Genomic DNA, 20,256 nt, shown 5'->3' with positions numbered 1-20,256 from the left:
AAGCACTAAAATTCATTTAAGTTACCACATTGACTCATTTTATGGCACTGGTACAAATTACCCAACTGTAACAAGCATGGCATGTGCAGCATGCTGACAGTAATTGATAATACTGTATTGTGTATTTGAAAGTTGCTAAGAGAGTATATCTTAAAAGTTCTTATCACAAGACAAAAAATCTTAACTGTGTGGTGATAGATATTAACTATACAATGTGATCATTTCCCATACATACAGATTGAAAATCATTATGTTATACACCTGAAACCATGTTACATGCCGATGATATCTCAATAAAAAATATTTAGGGAACTGACATAACCTTCATCTTGACAAATCAGGTGGGGAAAATATTAACCAGGACAGTGTTTTAAGAAATTAAAAAAAAAAAAATCAAACATGGCATTAATATACGCTATTACTTAAGTCAGTTATAATTTTACAAATTTTTTCCTTTTCAATAAAGGGGTCTTCTTAAAGCCGTGTTTTGTTTTGTTTTGTTTTTAATCACTGAAGGGTTTTTATTTAATGTTATACAATGTACTTAGTTCAGTGTAAACCATAGTGCTGTTTCTTAGTGTATGTCATTTTTATGTAGTATGGGTATGGGGTTCATAAAAGTTTTCAAAACCAGAAAGAAATTGTCACATAAAAGATACAAGAAAGAATTTGTCAATTCCCTCTTTAGTATTATAATTGTAATTCACAAAAAAATTATTGAATACCTTACATGTGTCAAACCACTACTTGTTTTTTTATATAAAGGTTTTTTTTTTCAGATCTTTGGCAGCCCTGAGACTTAACTAGTATCACAGTTCTTAAATGGCAGTACCTAATTTTCTTACTACAGATATTACTTCTTTTAAGTTTTCTTTCATACTCAAAGGCAAGTACCCAGAAATCATTTTTGAATCTGCCTAATGCATTAGTTAAATAGTGGATCTATGGGTAGAAAAAAGAATGTGATGTAGATATCAAATCTAAGATGCATATGTAAAATACAAAAAATGGTAAAGTAATTTTAGGGATTATAAAAATGCTCTTAGATGATAGATCACATTATATTTTATTACCACTAACTCTTACATGTCTCCATTTTGTTGAGTATAATAGAATTCTGTTTTTCAGTGTTTCAGAAATAAAAGGGATTGCTAAGTTAATTCTTATAAAATTATTAAGTTTTGATACTTTACATAAACTGTAAAGTAAAAATACTTTTGTATTCCAGGTTGTTTATTAGTGGTATATTCTGATTACCAAAATTATAATTTCATTACTTTTTTTTTTTTTGGTAAAGTTAATTTTTTTTTTTTAATTTCAGCATTTCAGGGAAAAGCTGCCTTCATTTGGAATGCAAAAGGTAAAATGAATATACACTATTTGATTTGCAAAAGTTACAATTTTTTTTAATGTTCTGTATCAAGAAGAAAATGAATTAATGAACCTTTCTCTAAAGGATATTATTGGACGTTCATTTCTTTTTGAATTGTTGGAGAACAAAAATAAAAATGATCACGAAACAGTTTTCCTGAAGTTTGCTCATATTTATGTCCATAATTGAAATCATTAGAGTTTAAAAAAGAATTTTCACAGCAAGTTATTTTGGTAACTTAGGTTTTTAAAATTTTATTTAGAAGGAGATAATCTTAAATTACATTCTTTCTTATTCTTTAAAGCAGTATATAAAACCCGTCCTGCAGAGAAAGCCATTTTTGTGAATTATGATACAAATCCGTAATGTCCTCAGTAGTTGCTTAGGTGTAGGGAGTGCCCTTGGACCCAACAGCCCCGCATGTCAGCATTCTTCTTTATTGTTATTTCTTATGCATGCAATTTATGAGCTGTCTCTTTTTGTTCTTACCAGTGTTTTTTTCTTTAATAGTGCCTTAGCTCTGTAATTTTATAGATCCATATATCCAACCTTCCAGCATTGCATGTAACAAAATTTAAAAAGCATTAATGTTCATTAGAAGCAGTTACCTTTCAGACTTAGTCAACATGTGATGTCCTTCACTTTTTTTTTTCATTTTGAAATAGGAATTGGTAAATATGATCGAAAATCATCCGGTGACAGTAATAAGTGGTGAAACTGGTTGTGGAAAAACCACTCAAGTTACTCAGTTCATCTTGGATGATTACATCGAAAGAGGAACAGGATCTATATGCAGGATAGTTTGTACTCAACCAAGAAGAATTAGTGCCATTTCAGTAAGTTATCTCTCACTTTTTAAAATTCTTCACTTTCTTTTAGGTAGTCTTGCTAATAGCATTTTTTTTTTCATTTGTTTTTCCAAGACCTGTTGGTTTTGAAAGGGCAGTTTAATAAGCAATAAAAAGTAAAATAATGGTCTTAAGTCAGTGTGTACAGAAACTGATTAGGAAATTTTACTCCTGAAGTATTTCTTAAAAATTATCATCTCCTAACCTTATTAATCACTGTTCTGTCATAAGATGACTTGGTTACTTTGAGTTAAATCAATATTGATTATTATGTTTCATCTATCCAGAGCTTACTTCTGGTAGCCATAACTTTCAGAACATGATCAAAAACTGGAAATTAAGAAACACCAATCTCTAATAACAAAAAGAAGGAAACAAACAAAAAAATCAACATGTATTTACCCTTAAATTACATACAAGTTTTACAAGTTGAGAACATGATTTCTAACTTGTTTAGAAAAGACAAAAAGGGAGAAAATAATGAGAGAATGCTATATATATAGAAAGGCACTTTGAAAATAGTGATGAAAGAGAATTTGGCCTTGGAAGGCTCTTTGTAAGAGAAAATTAAAAGTAAACATAAGAAAAAGACCTGCACCCATAGTGTCAGATACCTTAGAATTTAATCTCTTTTTAACTTACGAAAGGCTGATAAACAATTTTTCAACAATTGCGGATTTTCATGGATATTCTGGATATTCGTACTAAAGGAAATTCTATTTTGTTCGTATTTTATTTCAATTAAAGGTTGCGGAGAGAGTGGCTGCAGAAAGGGCGGAACCTTGTGGCAATGGCAATAGTATCGGATACCAAATTCGTCTCCAGAGGTAAAGAGCATTCACTTCTTGTTTGCAGGTAGATTTTAATGAAAATTTGAAGGTGGAAATTCAAAAGAAAGATTTTCCTCATTTTTTGCTAATTATTACTATTAGAATTCACATTTAAAGTAACTGGATCATAGAAGGCTTTCAACCAACAAGAGTCATTTTTTAACCCCCATTCAGATTTAGATTTTAGTTTTAGATTTCAGTTTTAATATGTTTTACATTATGGAATGGTTAGAGAAATAACTTATTTCCTGGACATGCATTAGTAGACCACCTGCCCCCCCACCTTCTTAAAAGGAGTTGGTGTCCTACACCTTTTGGTACCACAGCCGCCATCCACTGACTGACTTTACTTATTTTGCTATCTTTAACCTCGCGTCCCACTCCACTGTATTTCTTTACCTTTTTCCAGTTATCTGTTTAAATCAACTTACTTTGCAATCACTGAACAGTTAAGGCCCCTAAGTAATGGGTGGTTTTCCACATGTTAATAGTTATGCCTTAAAAAAATATATATTAACATTGCATCATGATAACAAAAATAATGTATAGGCATTATTGCAGTAGGCATTCCTATAACTAAAAAATTAAGTGTGAAAGATATCCATTAAAACTGTTTTAAATCGAAAACTTTCTTTCAAACTTTTGTGATACTTAGAAATTTACTGGTAAAGTAAACCAAGAATTGTAAACGTGTGTCTTTCATTCACAGTCGATTACCAAGGAAACAGGGTTCTATCTTATACTGTACTACAGGAATCATCCTTCAATGGCTCCAGTCAGACCCGTGAGTATGTTTCAGTTAAGGACATTTAGTTAAATACTATCAAAAGATGTCATTATAAAATTGAATGTTGCTAATTGTTGAAGTAAAATGATTCCGTTTTAAAATTTCATACTGAGTTATATACTTTACCACACTTCTGCTTTAGGCATTTGTCCAGTGTTAGTCATGTTGTGCTTGATGAAATCCATGAGAGAAATCTGCAGTCAGATGTTTTAATGACTGTTATTAAAGATCTTCTCAGGATTCGACGTGACTTGAAAGTAGTATTGATGAGTGCAACATTGAATGCTGAGAAATTTTCAGAATATTTTGGTGAGTAAAATTTATGATTATTACTTTAGAAAGTTAATCATAAAGCCATTGAATTTAGAGTTAATCTTTTGTAAAAAAACTAATACAGTGCTAGGTAAAGTAGTCTAAATAAATGTTTAGCAACTCATTTAATATTCTCATGCCCTTTAGTTTCATAGATTAGAGAATTGGGCCTAATTTTTTAAATGATGGCATCATTGTTCCTCTTCCAGTGAAGACATACTGTTTATCAGTGCTGTCATCAGATAATTAAACTGGCATCAATGAAATCAGACCACAGATTTGAATAATTTTATAAACTTTTTTTTTTGTGATTCTTCTGTGGCTTTTGGTGCTATCACAGTCTAGAGTGGCAGTTTGCTAATGACAGTAATGCAGCTACTCATGGAATGAATACCTCCAGTGTGCCGGCTAGTATATTTGGCACTTTGTCTTTATTAATTCTCATACTGTCTTGTCAGGTAGATGCTGTTATTTCCATTTTTACAGATGAGAAAATAGCCTCAGAGCAGTTCAGTAGCTTGCACAAGGTTGCATAATTAACAGAGGGTCAAGAAGATTGAAACTAAATTCGACTAACTGCAGAATACATTCTTTTAAAATTATGCCTCCTTGTTTCTCTTGCTTATAATTAGGGAAAGGGGGAAAGGGAATTAAAATGGAATAGAGCTATATTTAATACATGTTCTTGTATTCAGCTTAATTTAATGCATATTCTTATATTCAGTCTAGTTGATTCTTAAAGCCTTGTGAGATTAGTTGAGTATATTATATTCTTCGTTATTGTTGTTGAGGTATCCAGAGCTAACATTGAGTAACTTACTCACATTTACTCAAGTCAGAGGCAAATCCGTGCTACCACTTCAGATACTTTGACCTCTGCTTTAGCGTCAACCTTTGTTTACAGTGTGTACTGTTTGTTTTGTTTGGTATAAAATATGAATAAAATTTAAAAAACAGTACTAAGCACCTTATTTTTTTAAACTGGTGATTTTAATTAATAATAATTTAATATTTGGTTCAGTCTTGTTTTAGCTACCTTTTTTCTGTCCCTAATTTTGCATGCCACAGAAAGAATGCTGCTTATGTAGATTTCAACAAAACTTAGATTGCGATGGCACCATCTTGGCTAATGATGAAGAGTAAATAGACTTCTAACTAACGGATTTTGAGTCCAATATAAAATTTTCTATTCTTTGGTATTCTGGTTACTTTGTAGAACTGTGAGATATGTGTACAGTTTGGTAGCAGTAAAATGGTATTGAGTGAAAACTAGACTGCTGCTTTTTATTGAACTAGGTATGGAAAAATAGGGTAGAGGTTTAAAAGTTCAAGTTCATTTTCCGAAGTTAAAGTACTAGACTCATTGTCCTATTTGTAATTTTTAATTTTATTTTGAACATTTAAGTACAGACCTATGTTTTGTCTAACATAATAGGTAACTGTCCAATGATGCATATACCTGGTTTTACTTTTCCGGTTGTGGAGTACCTTTTGGAAGACATAATTGAAAAAATAAAGTAAGTAAGTATTAGGAAGTAAAAGTGATTAAAAAATACTGATATGCCAGCTTTCCTGTCAAACTTTAACTTTAGAAACTCACCCTTGACCACCTTCTTCTTAAAGCATTTTTTTTTTTTCCTTAAGTCAGAGATTCCCAAATTTGGTTGCTCATTAAAATTACTAGGAGCCTTTTAAAACCCAGATTCTGCATTCATACTTCATACCTTAATTACACTATAAAGTATGGGGTGGTAACCAGGCATCAGTGTTTCTTTAAAGATCCCTGGGCATACAAAGAACAAACTGGTGGATGCCAGATGGGTGGGAGTTGGGAGGCTGAGGGAAAAGGTGAAGAGGTAGTTACAAAACAGTCACGGGGATGTAAAGTACAGCATAGGGAACGTAGTCAATATTGTAATAACTACGTATGGTGCCAGGTGGGTACTGGACCGATCGGGGGATGATTTCGTAGATTATGTGAATATCTGACTCCTTGCTGTATACTTGAAACAGATATAAAATAATTTTGGACGTCAAAAAAAAAAAATCCCTGGGCAGCAAAGTTTGGGACTCTCTCTGTCTTTAGTTCTTGAACTTCTCTTCTAGTTCTCCTACATGCTTTTTTCCTCCTTTTAGGGCTTCCATTCCCCACCCTTTACATACGATTTTCCCCTAGGGTTTTCAGTTGATTAGCCTTTTCTCAGTCTGTTGTGACTTCACTGTGCAGTCCTGTTTCCATGACCATACTTCTGTATTTTCACAGCTCTCTGAACTATAGCTTCAAAATTGAAGCTCTTCCTCAATGCTAAACTTGTTATCTAACTGTGTACTCACTCAGCAGCATGTCATTACCACAGATACCTTGGACTGGCCATTTTTAAAACTAAAATTATTATCTTATATTCCATTCTCACCATACGTCCACCGAATAAACCAATTTGTTCAGTATGCCTTGTAATGGTTATTGATACTGTCCTCCACCCAGTTGTCTAAGCTATAAATCGAAAAAGCTAATATTTATCAGCTATATTCTAGGATATGTTTACTGGCTTACATGTTTACTAACTAAATTACTGTAAGTAATTCTGTAATTCTCCCCCCCCCCCTTACAAACTCTGAGAGCTTTCACCTTGAATGTGTCGTCTTGTTTTTATTTTTTCTGTTTAAGAACCTTGTTATCTCTCCTGCGTTAATAGAAGAGTTTCTCCTTTGGCACGGTGGTCTTCACTCTCACCACTGCTTCTATATATATTCCTTAAAAATCTGATCATGTGAGCTTTCTTCCCCTAGGGAAGGCCTCTGAGACTTTTCTTTATAAACTTAAGAACCTTTATTGGTTTGTCAGAGCCTATAGCAGAGCACCTCACTGATAGGCCCAAGTTATTACTCCCCTCAAAACTGACCATTAGCTACAACCAGCCTTTTCCAAGGAGTTGTAAAAGATAATTGTATTTTGATGAGAAGGGGGTTGGGAAAGCACAGCGCCCATGGTATCAGGTTTCAGTTCTACAACTAGTCATCTCATTACAGTCTGTCCTCTGTTCGAGCCTCACACATTCCATGGCCTGCCATCCTAAATGCACCATTCTCTACTATGCCACCCCCTGCCCTTTCATTCATGACTTTGTGCTTTGGACCTGTTATTGTCTGCTTTAAGACATATATGTACCACTTTCTCTATCCTTTCATCTTTAAACTATGGATGATATAAATCCCAGCTTTATTGCCTGTTAAGCCTTCTCGAATACCTTTCACAGAATGAGCTGATTTCTCATTCAGGCTCTCATAGCACTTTTATCATGTCCTTCACCTCCGTAATTGCCACATAATGTATCTCCTTATATTTGCCTTTTGCACTAGGTTTCAGATTTTTCAAGCTTAAGGATTTCGTTTTGTTCATTTTTGTAACTAGTGCATAGTACAGTGTGTTGGCCTGTAGCAAACGTCTGATTTAAGTATATGGTAGATGTAGAAATACTTGCTGAGATTTTTTTTAAGACTCCACAGCTTGCTTGTTAACCGAGAACATGAAGTATTGGTGGGAATGTGAGAAAAAAAATCCTGCTGCATAATTTACATGGAGAAAAGTCAGTTGAATTTTGAATAGATATTTATTTAACAAATATTTTAATCTTTATACCTTGCACTGTGCACTAGGATCTGAACATAAAACAAGGAAAGACTAGGTACGTACCCTCCTAACGAATGTCTAGACAGAGATGTGTACACTGTTAATATGACTGGCCTGTTCTGGGGAAGTCAACAGCTTGACAGTAATGTAAACAGAAGTTTCAGGGATCAGTAGTATAGAATTACATAAAGTCAAATGGCTTTCTTATGCTCTGTAGAAGGCAAGTTATGTACCAGGAACTGGCTAAAGGGTCTCTTGAGGAAAAAGGGTTGGTATCTATGCACTTGCCATTCGGTAGCCAGCTCTAAGAGGATGGTCACAGGAGGATGGTCCTTGGATAGAGGTTTTTAGGAGAAACCCCCAGCTATCTCCTTTCAGAAGAGCTGCACTATAAGGATGTAGGTTAGGGAAGAAAGCAGGGTGAGGGGGTATGGAGGGTTGTGATTAGGTCCTTGGTGGAGGGGGGCAGTTGAAGGTTACCTCTGTTGTTAGAATTGCTGGGAAGGGAGCCAACTGTTGGGTCCATCCTGCTGACTAGGACTGATCTCTGTCTCAGGTTCCCCTACCTCAAGTTGGTGACTCTATATGTATCGAAGACTTAGGGGAATCCTGGGTCACAGGTACTGAATAAGGAAGGGGATTAACACTTTTGGGGTGTCTGCTGTATGTCAGACACTGTGCTTTCTTTACTCATCACTTTCTTGTTTTTATTCTTTTGCCAATACTGTTATGAGAGTATTAATCTCAAACAAGGAAACTAAAGGCCAGAGCAAAGACATCATTCCCATATTCTGAATCGTAAAGTTCGAGCTCCAAACCCCTCATTCCATCTAGATGCTGTTCTCTAGGTGAATTCTGAGGAGCTTTGGGGTTCAAGTTTAGGTTCATTTTTCTTTGTCTGTCTGCACCCCCATGCTTCTCAGAACCTACTTATTGTAGGTGGGATTTAGGGGTCAGATGCACTCTGCCTATAGGGAGTCATAGTATATGCACTGGACAGAAACATAAGAGATTTGGATGCTGATTCTGGCTCTGCCATTAGCTATGTCTGTGGTCTCAGCAGAATTAATAGTTCTCAGGCATGGGTCTGTAGGCCTGTAGATACATCATCTGAATCTTCTGGAGCATTAAATTAAAATTCCTGGATTAGTAGACCCCACCCATACTTGAATCTGAATCATAAGTATAGAATTTAGGAATCTATGTTTTACAAACTCCACGGGAGTCTTATGTGTACTCAGGTTTGGAAACCTATATATAAAATCTGAGTTTTCTGTAAGACTCAGAAGCTATTATTTTGGACTTAATGTTAACTTTTTTTTTTTTTTTTTTTTAGAGCAAACTTAAAATGAAGGTGAAAGTTACTCTAGGTTTTATTTTTTAATTGATTACTGAAGGTGATCTAGAGGTATATATACTTCTATAGAGAAGAATAATTTTTAACCACAATGTCAGATTTTATGTTAAGGAAAACTTGCAATTTAATTGGTGTTCACTACAAATTATAGTGAAAATATTCTTTAAAATTTTTTTAAACTTCTAAATGTAAAAATCTAGCTATTAGCTAAAAACAAAGAGTTTCAAAAAAGGCTATTTAAGAATGTTTTTTATTTTAGATATGTTCCAGAGCAAAAAGAACACAGATCCCAGTCAAAGAGGGGTTTCATGCAAGGGCATGTAAATAGACAAGAAAAAGAAGAAAAAGAAGCCATCTATAAAGAACGCTGGCCAGATTATGTAAGAGAACTGGGGAAAAGGTAAGCTTCTTTTATTTAAAAGTGAAAACACAGTGGCTAAATGACTAAAACAAAAAGCAGGGATTATCTTCTTGAATTTGTGTATATTTAGTAGGAGACCATCTCAAGTCTCATGTTCTAGCTAAATACTGTCCTGATTTGACTTGTAAACACTGTTATTATCCCAGTAATTTTCTCCTATCTACTGATTGTTTCATTTGCAATTTAATTTTTAGGTTTTATAGAAAGTTAGACCTTAGGAAACATCAAGTATTTCATGATTTTCTAACTTCGATAGGTATTCTGCAAGTACTGTAGACGTTATGAAAATGATAGATGATGATAAAGTTGATCTGAATTTGATTGCCGCCCTTATTCGACACATTGTTTTGGAAGAAGAGGTTAGTTTTCTTTGTTTTTCTTCAAAAAGCATAATTTTATATATCAAGGCCAAGAAAAAAAAAATAATTAAATGCTTTTTAAAAATAGCCTATGGAAGAAATCACTTTTGACACCAGAAATAATCTCAAAATACCAAAAGATTTAGACATTGGACCTATTCGAAGAAGAAACTGAACAAATGAACTATCTGGTTTATAAAACCTATTTTTAAAAAGAGAGCCTTCAGTTATAATCAGTAACTGATACTGTTGTGAGCTAGTGTAATTTTAATGAAGACTTAAGTGGGCACAGATTTTTACTCTTAGTGTATTTTGTTATGTGATCCTTTGTAATGATTATTTCTCCTCCTTACAGGATGGTGCAATATTGGTTTTTCTGCCAGGCTGGGACAATATCAGCACTTTACATGACCTCTTGATGTCACAAGTGATGTTTAAATCAGGTATTATAAAAATGTATTTTATTGCAATTCTAAGAGTGGTTCTTGAGTCTTACATAGCCTGGTTTTTATCTTCATTTGAAGAAATGTTGTTTCTGAGGCTACCTCAACGTAAGAACATGATGATCTTGGCCCAGTTTCGTTTTTTCAAGTTAGATTTTTTTCCCTATGAATTTCTAGGTCATAGATGAAGATGGTGGGTATGTAGTGAAGTTCTTTATTTAGTATTATGGTGAGAATATTTTCCCTCTTTTTCTAAATTCAACTGATAAAATTGAGCTCTTAAAGTTAAGATATTGACACTCGAGGATTTTTGTTTTTTTTTTTTACACTCACCGCTGCATTTTGTTGGGCAGAAAAGAAGTTTGAATTTATCCCTCAGCCCAGTAATTCTCAGTTCTGATCACATGGTAGGGTCACCCATGGCATTTTTTTTAATTTGGGTACCTGACCCATCTTCACCCCAAAACTGAGACTTGTGACCTGAACATTTAAAAAGTTTTAAAAATTCCTGAGGTGATTCTGATTCTTTAACAGCATGTTTTGAGTAACCTCTTGCTGTCTTAGAGAAATGAAGAGAGACATTTTTCTGCTATAAAGTTTAGTTAAAGCATTTCCAGGTATCATTTTTAACTTCAAATCAATAAAATACAAAGTAAATTTTATTTAGTGTTTCATCATTCTGAGTATATAATTTCTAACTTTACTCTGTTGAAATACTTTTGATACATTTTAATTTTATAAAACACTAAAAAATATTTTGATGTAATTATATTGGTTAAAATAGTAAAAGCTGTATTTTTTATTTACATTCCCTAAAGGTAGTGCCCTCAAAGCATTCTATATAATTAAAATGATTTACTGTTCTCAAGCTAGAAAAATATTTTTATCTGATTACCTTGATTTGTTTATAATGAAACACTGCTTTTTCTTCTAAGTGATAACCTTTCTGTGTAGACGAAGTATAGTTATAATTAAACTCTACACTTAATGATTTTCTTAAACCCTGGAATTTTTTTTTTTTTTGGCCAAACATTTCAACTTTTGCCTATTTTCCCATCATAAACAACACTACTGTATGATATACTTTTAATTTTAAAAAATGTGAATGTGTATATATTTACCAAGAAAAATACAGGGAAGATATTTACCAAAATGCAATATTATCATTTCTAGGGATGTTTTGTAAAGGGTGTGATATTCTGGATTATTAGAATGACTTCATTAGTAATTCATTAGAATGACTAATTATTCTTAAGGATGGAGAATAATTAACAGCTCAATTTCTTTTAAAGAGAGTCTTTCAAAAATTTAACAAGGATGTTTTTTCTCATGTAAATTTTATTTTAAAAATTTAGCCTTAATAATTAATTAGTTGTACAGTGTAGAAGGGAGGTAAATTGGTCAAACTCTATACTGACTGAAAAATAAATCTTAAATAAAACTCAGTTTATCGAATGCTTATCAATACGTTCTTATTCTCATATGAGAGTAGACTTTATTCCTGTTGACTCCTTTGGTTGTGTAACATCAGGAGTATAAACTTCTAATCCTTATGTTGTCTTCAATAAAGTTGTTTTTACTTTCATTATCTCTGACTGCTTTTAATTTTTTTAACTTTGTAATGAAACTTTTTAAACTTAGAGAAAACTAGAGAAATTATATAATGAATACCATAAAGTAGTGACTTCAATGCAACAATTATTTTGTTGTCTAATTTTTTCCTTTTTAAAGTAAACTGTAGCTAAACTGTAGCTATCACCTGTTACCTCTAGATATATAAGTATCTCTTAAATGCAATTCCTTATATAACCACAAAGCCATTATACCTAATTTTTAACATCCTCTAATAACATCTGTAATCAGGTTTTCCCATTTTTCCCCAAAAATGTCTTTCTCAAGTAGTAGCATGTTCAAACTATAAAAAAAGTCAAACCAGATAAATCTTTGACTCCAGTTCTAGAACATCACTTTTATCTTCTCTTTTTTCCCCTCATGGTAATGTTTTACAGAACTTGCTGGATTTCTCCGAATCTTTATGGTATCATTTCATTTGACCCTGTCTTACCTGTATTTTATTAACTGGAACTTATATCTGAAGGCTTGATTCAATTTAAGTGTTTTTGGCTTGAGTTTTGATTAAGTTGATATATTTTATGTTGTGTCAGAGACAAGTAATTCAGAGCATTCATTTTTAGCAATACCAGTTGCTTGACAGCATTTTATTTTTAAATTTAGAATGGTCATAGAGAGTCTGTAGAGAGCATTATATATCCTTTAATAACAGTTGTTTTCTGGGGAAATATAGCTATCTTGAGTCATTTGGGTATCATTGCTAAAGATTTAAGTCAAGTTGCATTTTTTGTAACCACAGGTAATCATGAAATTTACCATTGCTTCTTTTAACACTCATCCTCCTTCCCATCACTGTACTATACCAGACTTTGTATTAACTAATAATCATGAATGGGCTTGAGCTATTTTGTTTTGAAGCTTAAAAACATATGACTATAATTTATATTTCTAACAAAATTACATTTAAAAACGTGGGTCACTTTGGAATGTATTACATTTATTTAACCAAGGCTATTTATTTTTAAGTAGGAGATGACAATTTAATAAGTAATTTCCTTTAAAAATTGAGATATTCTGTGTATGATTAAAATAGCGAGGATCATCCAAAGTGTGCAAACTTATATCCATATTAAGCAGAATTCTTTGGTCTTCAGTTAAGTGGTAGAAATGAAGTTAATGATGTTTTTCTACTCTAAAAAGATTGCTTCCAACTTTTAAGCATTCTTTTAAGAATTTGGGGACTGTGCTAATCATCAGTATGAAAAATTAACTAAATAAAATATTGACAGTAACTTGTTGGAACACTCAGAAAACAAGAACATAACAATAAAGTTGGGTCTGATTATATGTAGGAATAAAAATTCAGAATTATGTGGCTTAGCATTTGCATTCATTGTTCCATGTATGTCTCATGGCGCTTTTGTGCAACAGTCTTAATGTTTAATTTTCTGTTCAATTTTCAGATAAGTTTCTTATTATACCCTTACATTCACTGATGCCTACGGTTAACCAGACACAGGTACTTTGTTAAATTTATTCATTCTGTCTTTTAAATGGAGGCAAACTTAAAGGACTCTGTGTGTGTGTGTGTGTGTGTGTGTGTGTGTGTGTGTGTGTAGGCACATTTTCAAATAGTAATCCATATACTTTGCAAATGAGTCTTTGGGGGATGATTTTATAAAAACTTTAATGAGTTTTTATAAACTTATCTACAAATCAAATTAGTTTTATCAATAATAACGAAAAGTTTAAAGATTGGTTTCACCAATAACTTGTTTGTGTTTCCTAAATAAAAGAAAAAGGGTGTGTGAGTACCAGTAAAACTCAACCTCGAAATTAAATACCTATGACATACTACAGCTTGATATTTGAAATTTTGATTTAACAGAATTAGTGTATTTGTAGGTGCGAGATTTTCTGTTTTGTCAATGTATTGTTATGGTTTGAATATTTTGGTTCTGTGCGGATTTAGGGATTTCCTGAGTTAGAAAGAACACTACATTCTGATTTTCTGGACTGCAGTATTTGCAGACCCTGGTGAGACGAGATAGATCAGAAAATCTTCCTCTCGACCTTTCTAGTTTTTCCACTCTTTTTATAAGAAAATATCAAGACATTTTTTTATTGAGACCTTTTCCGCTGGTACGTTAGTCCTGAGTAAGGCTCAGCCAACTGAATTAGATATAGAGTGCATACCTGAGGGAAGAGAGGAAGAGAGAACTCTTGATCCCAGAGACTGTGCAGCAGCAGAGTATCAAATGCTGAAGGCACTTCCGGTTCTGACACTGTAACAGTTATTTATTCTTTTGCTAGATAATGTGAGAAACAACATTTTTTTCTATTGATTACCATTTTTATACATAAGGGGATATGTTTATGCTTTTTTTTTTTTTTTTTTTTTTTTTTTTTTGCTTTACAGCCAAGTGGTGCTTGGTACATGTGTTTTTATGTATTTGGATGGCTTTGTCAAGGCTGGTGGTGTTTGCAGGATTCAGCATTTGAAGAGGATTTTTTTTTTAATTCAGTTTACCTCAAAAGCTAGTATATGGTGGGATAGGCAGCTAACATTATTCTGATGAGTTGGGTATCTGCCTGGTTGATGGATGTCCTTACCCACATACTTTTGGGCAATCCATAATTCTTCTCTTTAAATTTCTCTTCCTCAAATGTTTGACTATGCAGAAAGATGTTTATACTTATCCAGATTTTGTTTTAAAAATTCTATAAATGTAAATCATGTGTCATTTAAAATCTTATTTGCGATAAGATTCTGACATCTGTGGGAGATTTAGTTCCGTTTACCAAAAGAGAATTTTTTAGTATTGAAAATGGTAGTATACCTTATAAATACATCTGTAAATATTAGATGCATACATACGTCAACAGATGGACACAGAATGCTAAGAATAAGCAATATCTGAAGTAATTGCTCTAATTGTGAGAATTATGTATCAGAAATTAGTGTACTTTTAGAGTTTTGATATATATTATTCTTACAGGTATTTAAAAGAACCCCTCCTGGTGTTCGGAAAATAGTAATTGCTACCAACATTGCAGAGACTAGGTAAAAATTGTTTTAAATATCAACCTAATGATTATATTAGTTTTGAGCCTGATAAGTTATTAACATACCATAATCTTTTTCCTCTACAGTTACTTTGTAATTTCTTAAAAATAAATCTGTTTTAGCTTAGTCATGGTAGTGAGCATACGTTTGTTTAGATTTATTTAATTATATTATTTAACCTATACTAACATTTTAGCCCTCTTCAGAAACAGCCTTTAAATATTTTTCTAATACCTTTTCTAAAGAACTATGGGAGCTGATGCCAGTTTTGTTCTATTTGCCTTTTGTTGCTGGGAATGGAATCGTTTGCTAATTTGGCAGTTAATTATACCCAGCCTTTAAAATGTATTGCATCTCTTGGAGGTACTTATATACCGGTACAGCACTGAAACAGATTGTTCTGTGGAAGCCGATATTAAACTGTGGCACTTGTGGAGGGAGGGGGCCCACAAAGCTAGGTACAAAGGTCATTGAGCAAGCCGTAGAGTTGGCACTGTGGTGCACTACAGCTGCAATGAGGTGCATGATTGCCTAACACTGGTAAATATGGAAAGAATGGTGAAAATCCTGAAGTGCTGAAATCAGTTTGAGCCAAGAAAAGTCCTCTAAAATCCCTGTCTGTAGACCTGTTATAGATTAATGTGCTTTTGATGTGTTTTTAATATTTCGTTTATCTGTCTTCCAAACAGCATTACCATAGATGATGTAGTTTTTGTGATTGATGGAGGAAAAATAAAGGAGACACACTTTGACACACAGAACAACATCAGCACAATGTCTGCTGAGTGGGTTAGTCAAGCTAACGCCAAGCAAAGGAAAGGTCGCGCTGGAAGGTGAGGGGGCCTTCTTCTGAAGCCTTTAGGACTCAGAGATTTTATGTCTCTTACTTAACCTTTGTTGCCAGCATTTAAAAGTATTATTTGTTAAGAGTTTCGTATTTTTAAAAACTTAACTGTAGCACATTTTTATTGGTAAGTTGTTCTAATCATAATTTCTTTGGAATTAATTGTTTTATAATTTTTCTACCTCTTATTCTTCAGTCCAGTTAATTAAAATTAATATTATTTTGTCTTAATCCTAATGAGTTATACTACCTTAATTTTGTTTCTTTTTTAAAAGCACATTACTAATGATAATGATAGCTACTAATCCTATTTGAATGTCAGGTTTTCTCCTAACACTTTAGATGTATTAACTAGCTTAGTCCTCACCACAGTGCTGTGAGACAGGTTATTATCTCTATTTTAAGAGTTAAAGAAATTAAGGTACAAAGAAATTCAATCATCTGTTTAAAGTCACACAGCTTTATCAGTAGCAGCATCTGGTTCCACAGTCTAGGCTCCTAATTCCTGTACGATACAGCTGGACTGGTTTTTTACTATTACCAACAAAAACATGAGGAAAGTACCTTATTTCCGTTGATATAATGGTAGAATTAGAAATAAAAATACCTGTTAGGGAAATGATTTGCATTTAACAAATAATTGCACTTACTCATTTTTATGGATACTTCACATATTTTTACACTCTTATTCATGTGAGTGGTAAAATCATATCTGGAGATATAGAAGAGTTTTTCTTTTGCCTCTTAAGGGTAGAATAAAAAGATTCCCATTAGTCTTCAGATTCTGGCTTAATTAAGGAAAGGAGAGTTTATAAGAAATGTTACCATTTTATTTAAGTTTATAGTATATCTGTAAAGCTCCAACTCACTTGCTATAATATCTGCAGAATATCAATAGAGCTTGACCTCCAGGTAGTTTATTAGATTATTCAGTTGATGCTGTTGAGCCAAAGTCATGACTTCACCTACAAAATGTACTCTTCCAGTAGGTATTAGGTGATAACTTAGTGGGGACTCAGCAAGACTGGGGTTTGCTCATGTAGACCTGTCACCTTGGATACTGATTTTAAAAGTATTCGCCACAGGAAATGGGTTTAGCACGCTTTTGTATATGAATACTACACACACTAGGCCTTAGAATTTAATCCATGAAACAATTATGGAAATTAAATTAAGTATTACATTTATCTAACTTTATCCCCACTATCCTGGTGGAAGTTAACTGTGAAATTACAATGTTTTAATCCAAATAGAAAATAGTCTCTTCTAGGCTCCATAGTTGTAGATTCCTTTAGCAAAGCCTAATTAGAGTGGTAATTATTTTGAAGGTCAGAGCAAACTATATTATGTGGTCCTCTGAGGGGAGGCGCTCTTAGTTTCTGCAGGCATGTTATATAATAGATAATGAGTCTTTATAGACTTGTGACAGAAATAGCTAAAATTTTTAGAATTATTCCTGTAGGAAAAGGGCTTCCTCCTCTTATAGTTACAAGAGCCCATAAAAATATTGTTTTGCTTGAAAATAAATGAGATGAATACCCTCACCTCTTCACATCTATCCTTAATATTGTCCAGAGAATATCATTCATGTCACTAGATGCCAACAACAGAGAAAAAGTTTCCAACATTCGTCTGAGAGCTTACTAAATTTCTGAATAACATGAACAGGTTAACATGTCAGAATTTGTTACATAAAATGCTCACAAGGCATATAGAGATTAACCTAAGTAGATTGCTGTTACTGAGCACAGCAGTTTGGATTCTATAAGATAGAAATAGGGAACCAAATTATTGGTGGGGGAGGGAATCTTCTGTTTCTTAAAACTAGGGCATAGAAGTAGTGGATTTAAGGCTCTTCAAAACATTTGGGGAGAATATGTGATTAATAAAAATGAAATAAGTAAATTAGTTATGATGTTGCTTGAAGAAATAGATATTGGCTACTTTCTCTGCCTTCCTGAAGTTCTAAAAAAAATCACTGATATGCACCACCCACTCACCACACTGCCACCCCCTTTTTTTTTTAAAGAGTTCAACCTGGTCATTGCTATCATCTGTATAATGGTCTTAGAGCGAGCCTTCTAGATGACTATCAACTGCCAGAAATCTTGAGAACTCCTTTGGAAGAACTTTGTTTACAAATAAAGGTAAATTAGATTGGGGGTGGGGGGGAGTTAAGAAACTAAATAGGGATGGGGTTCTCATTTTTACCATGCATTTGTCTATGTGTTTTAGAAAACTATGTTTTTAAACTTACTTCAAATGTTTGTTTAAAAGTTTTTAATCATGTACTGCTCTGGAGCCAGATTGCTTGTTTGAATCCCATCTCCCCTGAGAAGCTAGTTTTGTTACATTGGGCAAGTTATATAAATTAACCTCAGATAAAATCATACTGGCATGTAGTAGTGTTTAGCAAATGTTAGCTTATGTTACTACATTTTAAGATGTTATCCCTCTTTATAAACTATTTACAGTTTTTTTAAGTATGTTATATATTTTAATATAATACTCTAACTTATTTTAAAAATAAGTGGTAGTCAACTTTGTTGAGATTTTAACCAACTACTTTTCTCATAAGTTTGTTGGGTTGTGGAAAGTAGTATATCAGCCTTTAAACATGTTTTTATAGAACCACAAATATAATTTTAACTTAAAATAAGCAACTTAAAAATCATGTATAGGTTCGATGCTTTACTCGAGTGAATGACACAGGCCGAGACTAAGCTTATTATGTCAATATGTGATACATGTGTAATTATATTTGTCTCCCCAGATTTTAAGGCTAGGAGGAATTGCTCATTTTCTGAGTAGGTTAATGGATCCACCATCAAATGAAGCAGTGTCACTCTCCATAAAACATCTGATGGAACTGGTAAACTTGATTTTTTTTTAAAAGTCTAACTTAGACATAGAGTGTTAGAGCATGTAATCCAGCTAATTAAAGTTTTTCATTACGGCAGGGTAGACAATGAATAATGAATGTTCAGTGCCAAATTTGATACACTATTTGGCTTTTCAGCTTAGTATATGAGATATAAATTAGAAAGTTATAAAATGATACATTTGTGATGTTTTTACAATACTGGGCCCTTTCCACACAATTTTTTGTATTGTAGGCCTGATACTAACAGGTGGTTTTTCTCCAAAATATATTCCCCTACTGGTCATTTTATTCTTATGGCTTTTTTTTTTTTCTTTTTTATGAAGTCAGTGTTTTGAGAAACGAGTTACAGTGTTTTGCCACTTAGTTGGTGGCCAACCATCCCTGCCCAAGACTATGTTGAGAAGAGGCAAAGGTAGAACAAGCTGTGAGTTAGTGTCTAGAGTGGGGGGAAGAAGGTTAGAGCAGTGCTGTCTTCTCTAGCCACTAGCTACATGTGACTATTTCACATGTAGCATTTCAGTCACACGTTTCATATGTTCAATAGGCACATGTGGCTAGTGGCTACCATATTGGACAGCACAGAAATAAAATATTTCTGTCATCGCTGCAAATTCTGTTGATTAGTGCTGGTTACTTTGAGAATTTGGCCCATATCAGAACATTGCAATAGCTTTTAATGTGAGTAATAAGGTATTTAAATGAAAAAGCATTGTATATTACCTAACCATTTTTGTTAGAATATAGATTACATTTAATGAGGTTACTGGTATTTTAGCAAGTAATAGTTTCACTAATGATCTCTCTACCCTCTAGGCTTTTTTATCTAATAGAATAGTGCTATGAAGAGCTAGGTGGTGCTGAGAATCAACTTAATATTTCTGGTAGAGATAGATGACCAGACAGCTTGACTCAAGCCTGAGTGGGATGACTTCACCTTTTCCAACTGAATTTCAGAGCTAGTTTTAGCCATTTTTAGGCAACAAAACTGTGAAAAGGCCAGCACATTCTGGCCTACAGTAGGGTCTGGAACCCACATTTAAAAAAAAACTTATTGTGAAATAGAGAACAAATAAGTAAAACAAAAGCATCCAGGAATGATTTATTACAAAGAGAGTACTGTGTAATCATTACTCCTATCAAGAGCATCATTCCCGGTATCTTAAAAAAACTCCCGCAATCGCTTCATTGCCCCTCAGTCCCTAGGATAATCTCTATCGTGACTTTAATGGTAATATCTGCTTGTTTTCCTTGATGGTTTTACCATATAGGTACACATCTCCATAAAGAGCTCAATTTAATTTGGCCTGTTATGTGAACTTCATGCAAACTCACACAGATGTAGGGGGTGTGGGGAATGGAATTCTCTGGATTCTTTCACTTAACATTGTGAAATTGTGTATTATTGCTTTTAGCTATCATTCATTTTCATTTCTTCACCATATTGTATGACCACTGAAAGCCATTTGGTTATTTCCAATTTGAGGCTATTACAGATAATGCTGATAGGAATATTCTTCAATACTTAGTGT

The 20,256-nt window shown here is 33.3% G+C and overlaps 1 protein-coding gene across 1 annotated transcript in view; it reads left to right on the top strand.

The window, feature by feature from the left end:
• DHX36 (DEAH-box helicase 36) overlaps positions 1-20,256 on the top strand; it is a 43,599-nt gene that overhangs the window by 9,787 nt on the left and 13,556 nt on the right. Inside the window, exons 4-17 of the mRNA XM_016138711.2 lie at positions 1,322-1,360; positions 2,038-2,208; positions 2,968-3,047; positions 3,760-3,834; positions 3,980-4,146; positions 5,585-5,666; positions 9,397-9,537; positions 9,815-9,917; positions 10,273-10,360; positions 13,396-13,451; positions 14,932-14,996; positions 15,689-15,832; positions 17,873-17,990; positions 18,617-18,715. Of these exons, the coding sequence (XP_015994197.2) occupies positions 1,322-1,360; positions 2,038-2,208; positions 2,968-3,047; positions 3,760-3,834; positions 3,980-4,146; positions 5,585-5,666; positions 9,397-9,537; positions 9,815-9,917; positions 10,273-10,360; positions 13,396-13,451; positions 14,932-14,996; positions 15,689-15,832; positions 17,873-17,990; positions 18,617-18,715 (1,428 nt within the window). The remainder of the gene's footprint in view (positions 1-1,321; positions 1,361-2,037; positions 2,209-2,967; positions 3,048-3,759; positions 3,835-3,979; positions 4,147-5,584; positions 5,667-9,396; positions 9,538-9,814; positions 9,918-10,272; positions 10,361-13,395; positions 13,452-14,931; positions 14,997-15,688; positions 15,833-17,872; positions 17,991-18,616; positions 18,716-20,256) is intronic.

The sequence above is a fragment of the Rousettus aegyptiacus genome, unplaced genomic scaffold (genome assembly GCF_014176215.1).
Source record: "Rousettus aegyptiacus isolate mRouAeg1 unplaced genomic scaffold, mRouAeg1.p scaffold_m13_p_4, whole genome shotgun sequence".
Taxonomy (NCBI): domain Eukaryota; kingdom Metazoa; phylum Chordata; class Mammalia; order Chiroptera; family Pteropodidae; genus Rousettus; species Rousettus aegyptiacus.
This window is presented reverse-complemented; position numbering and strand designations above follow the sequence as displayed.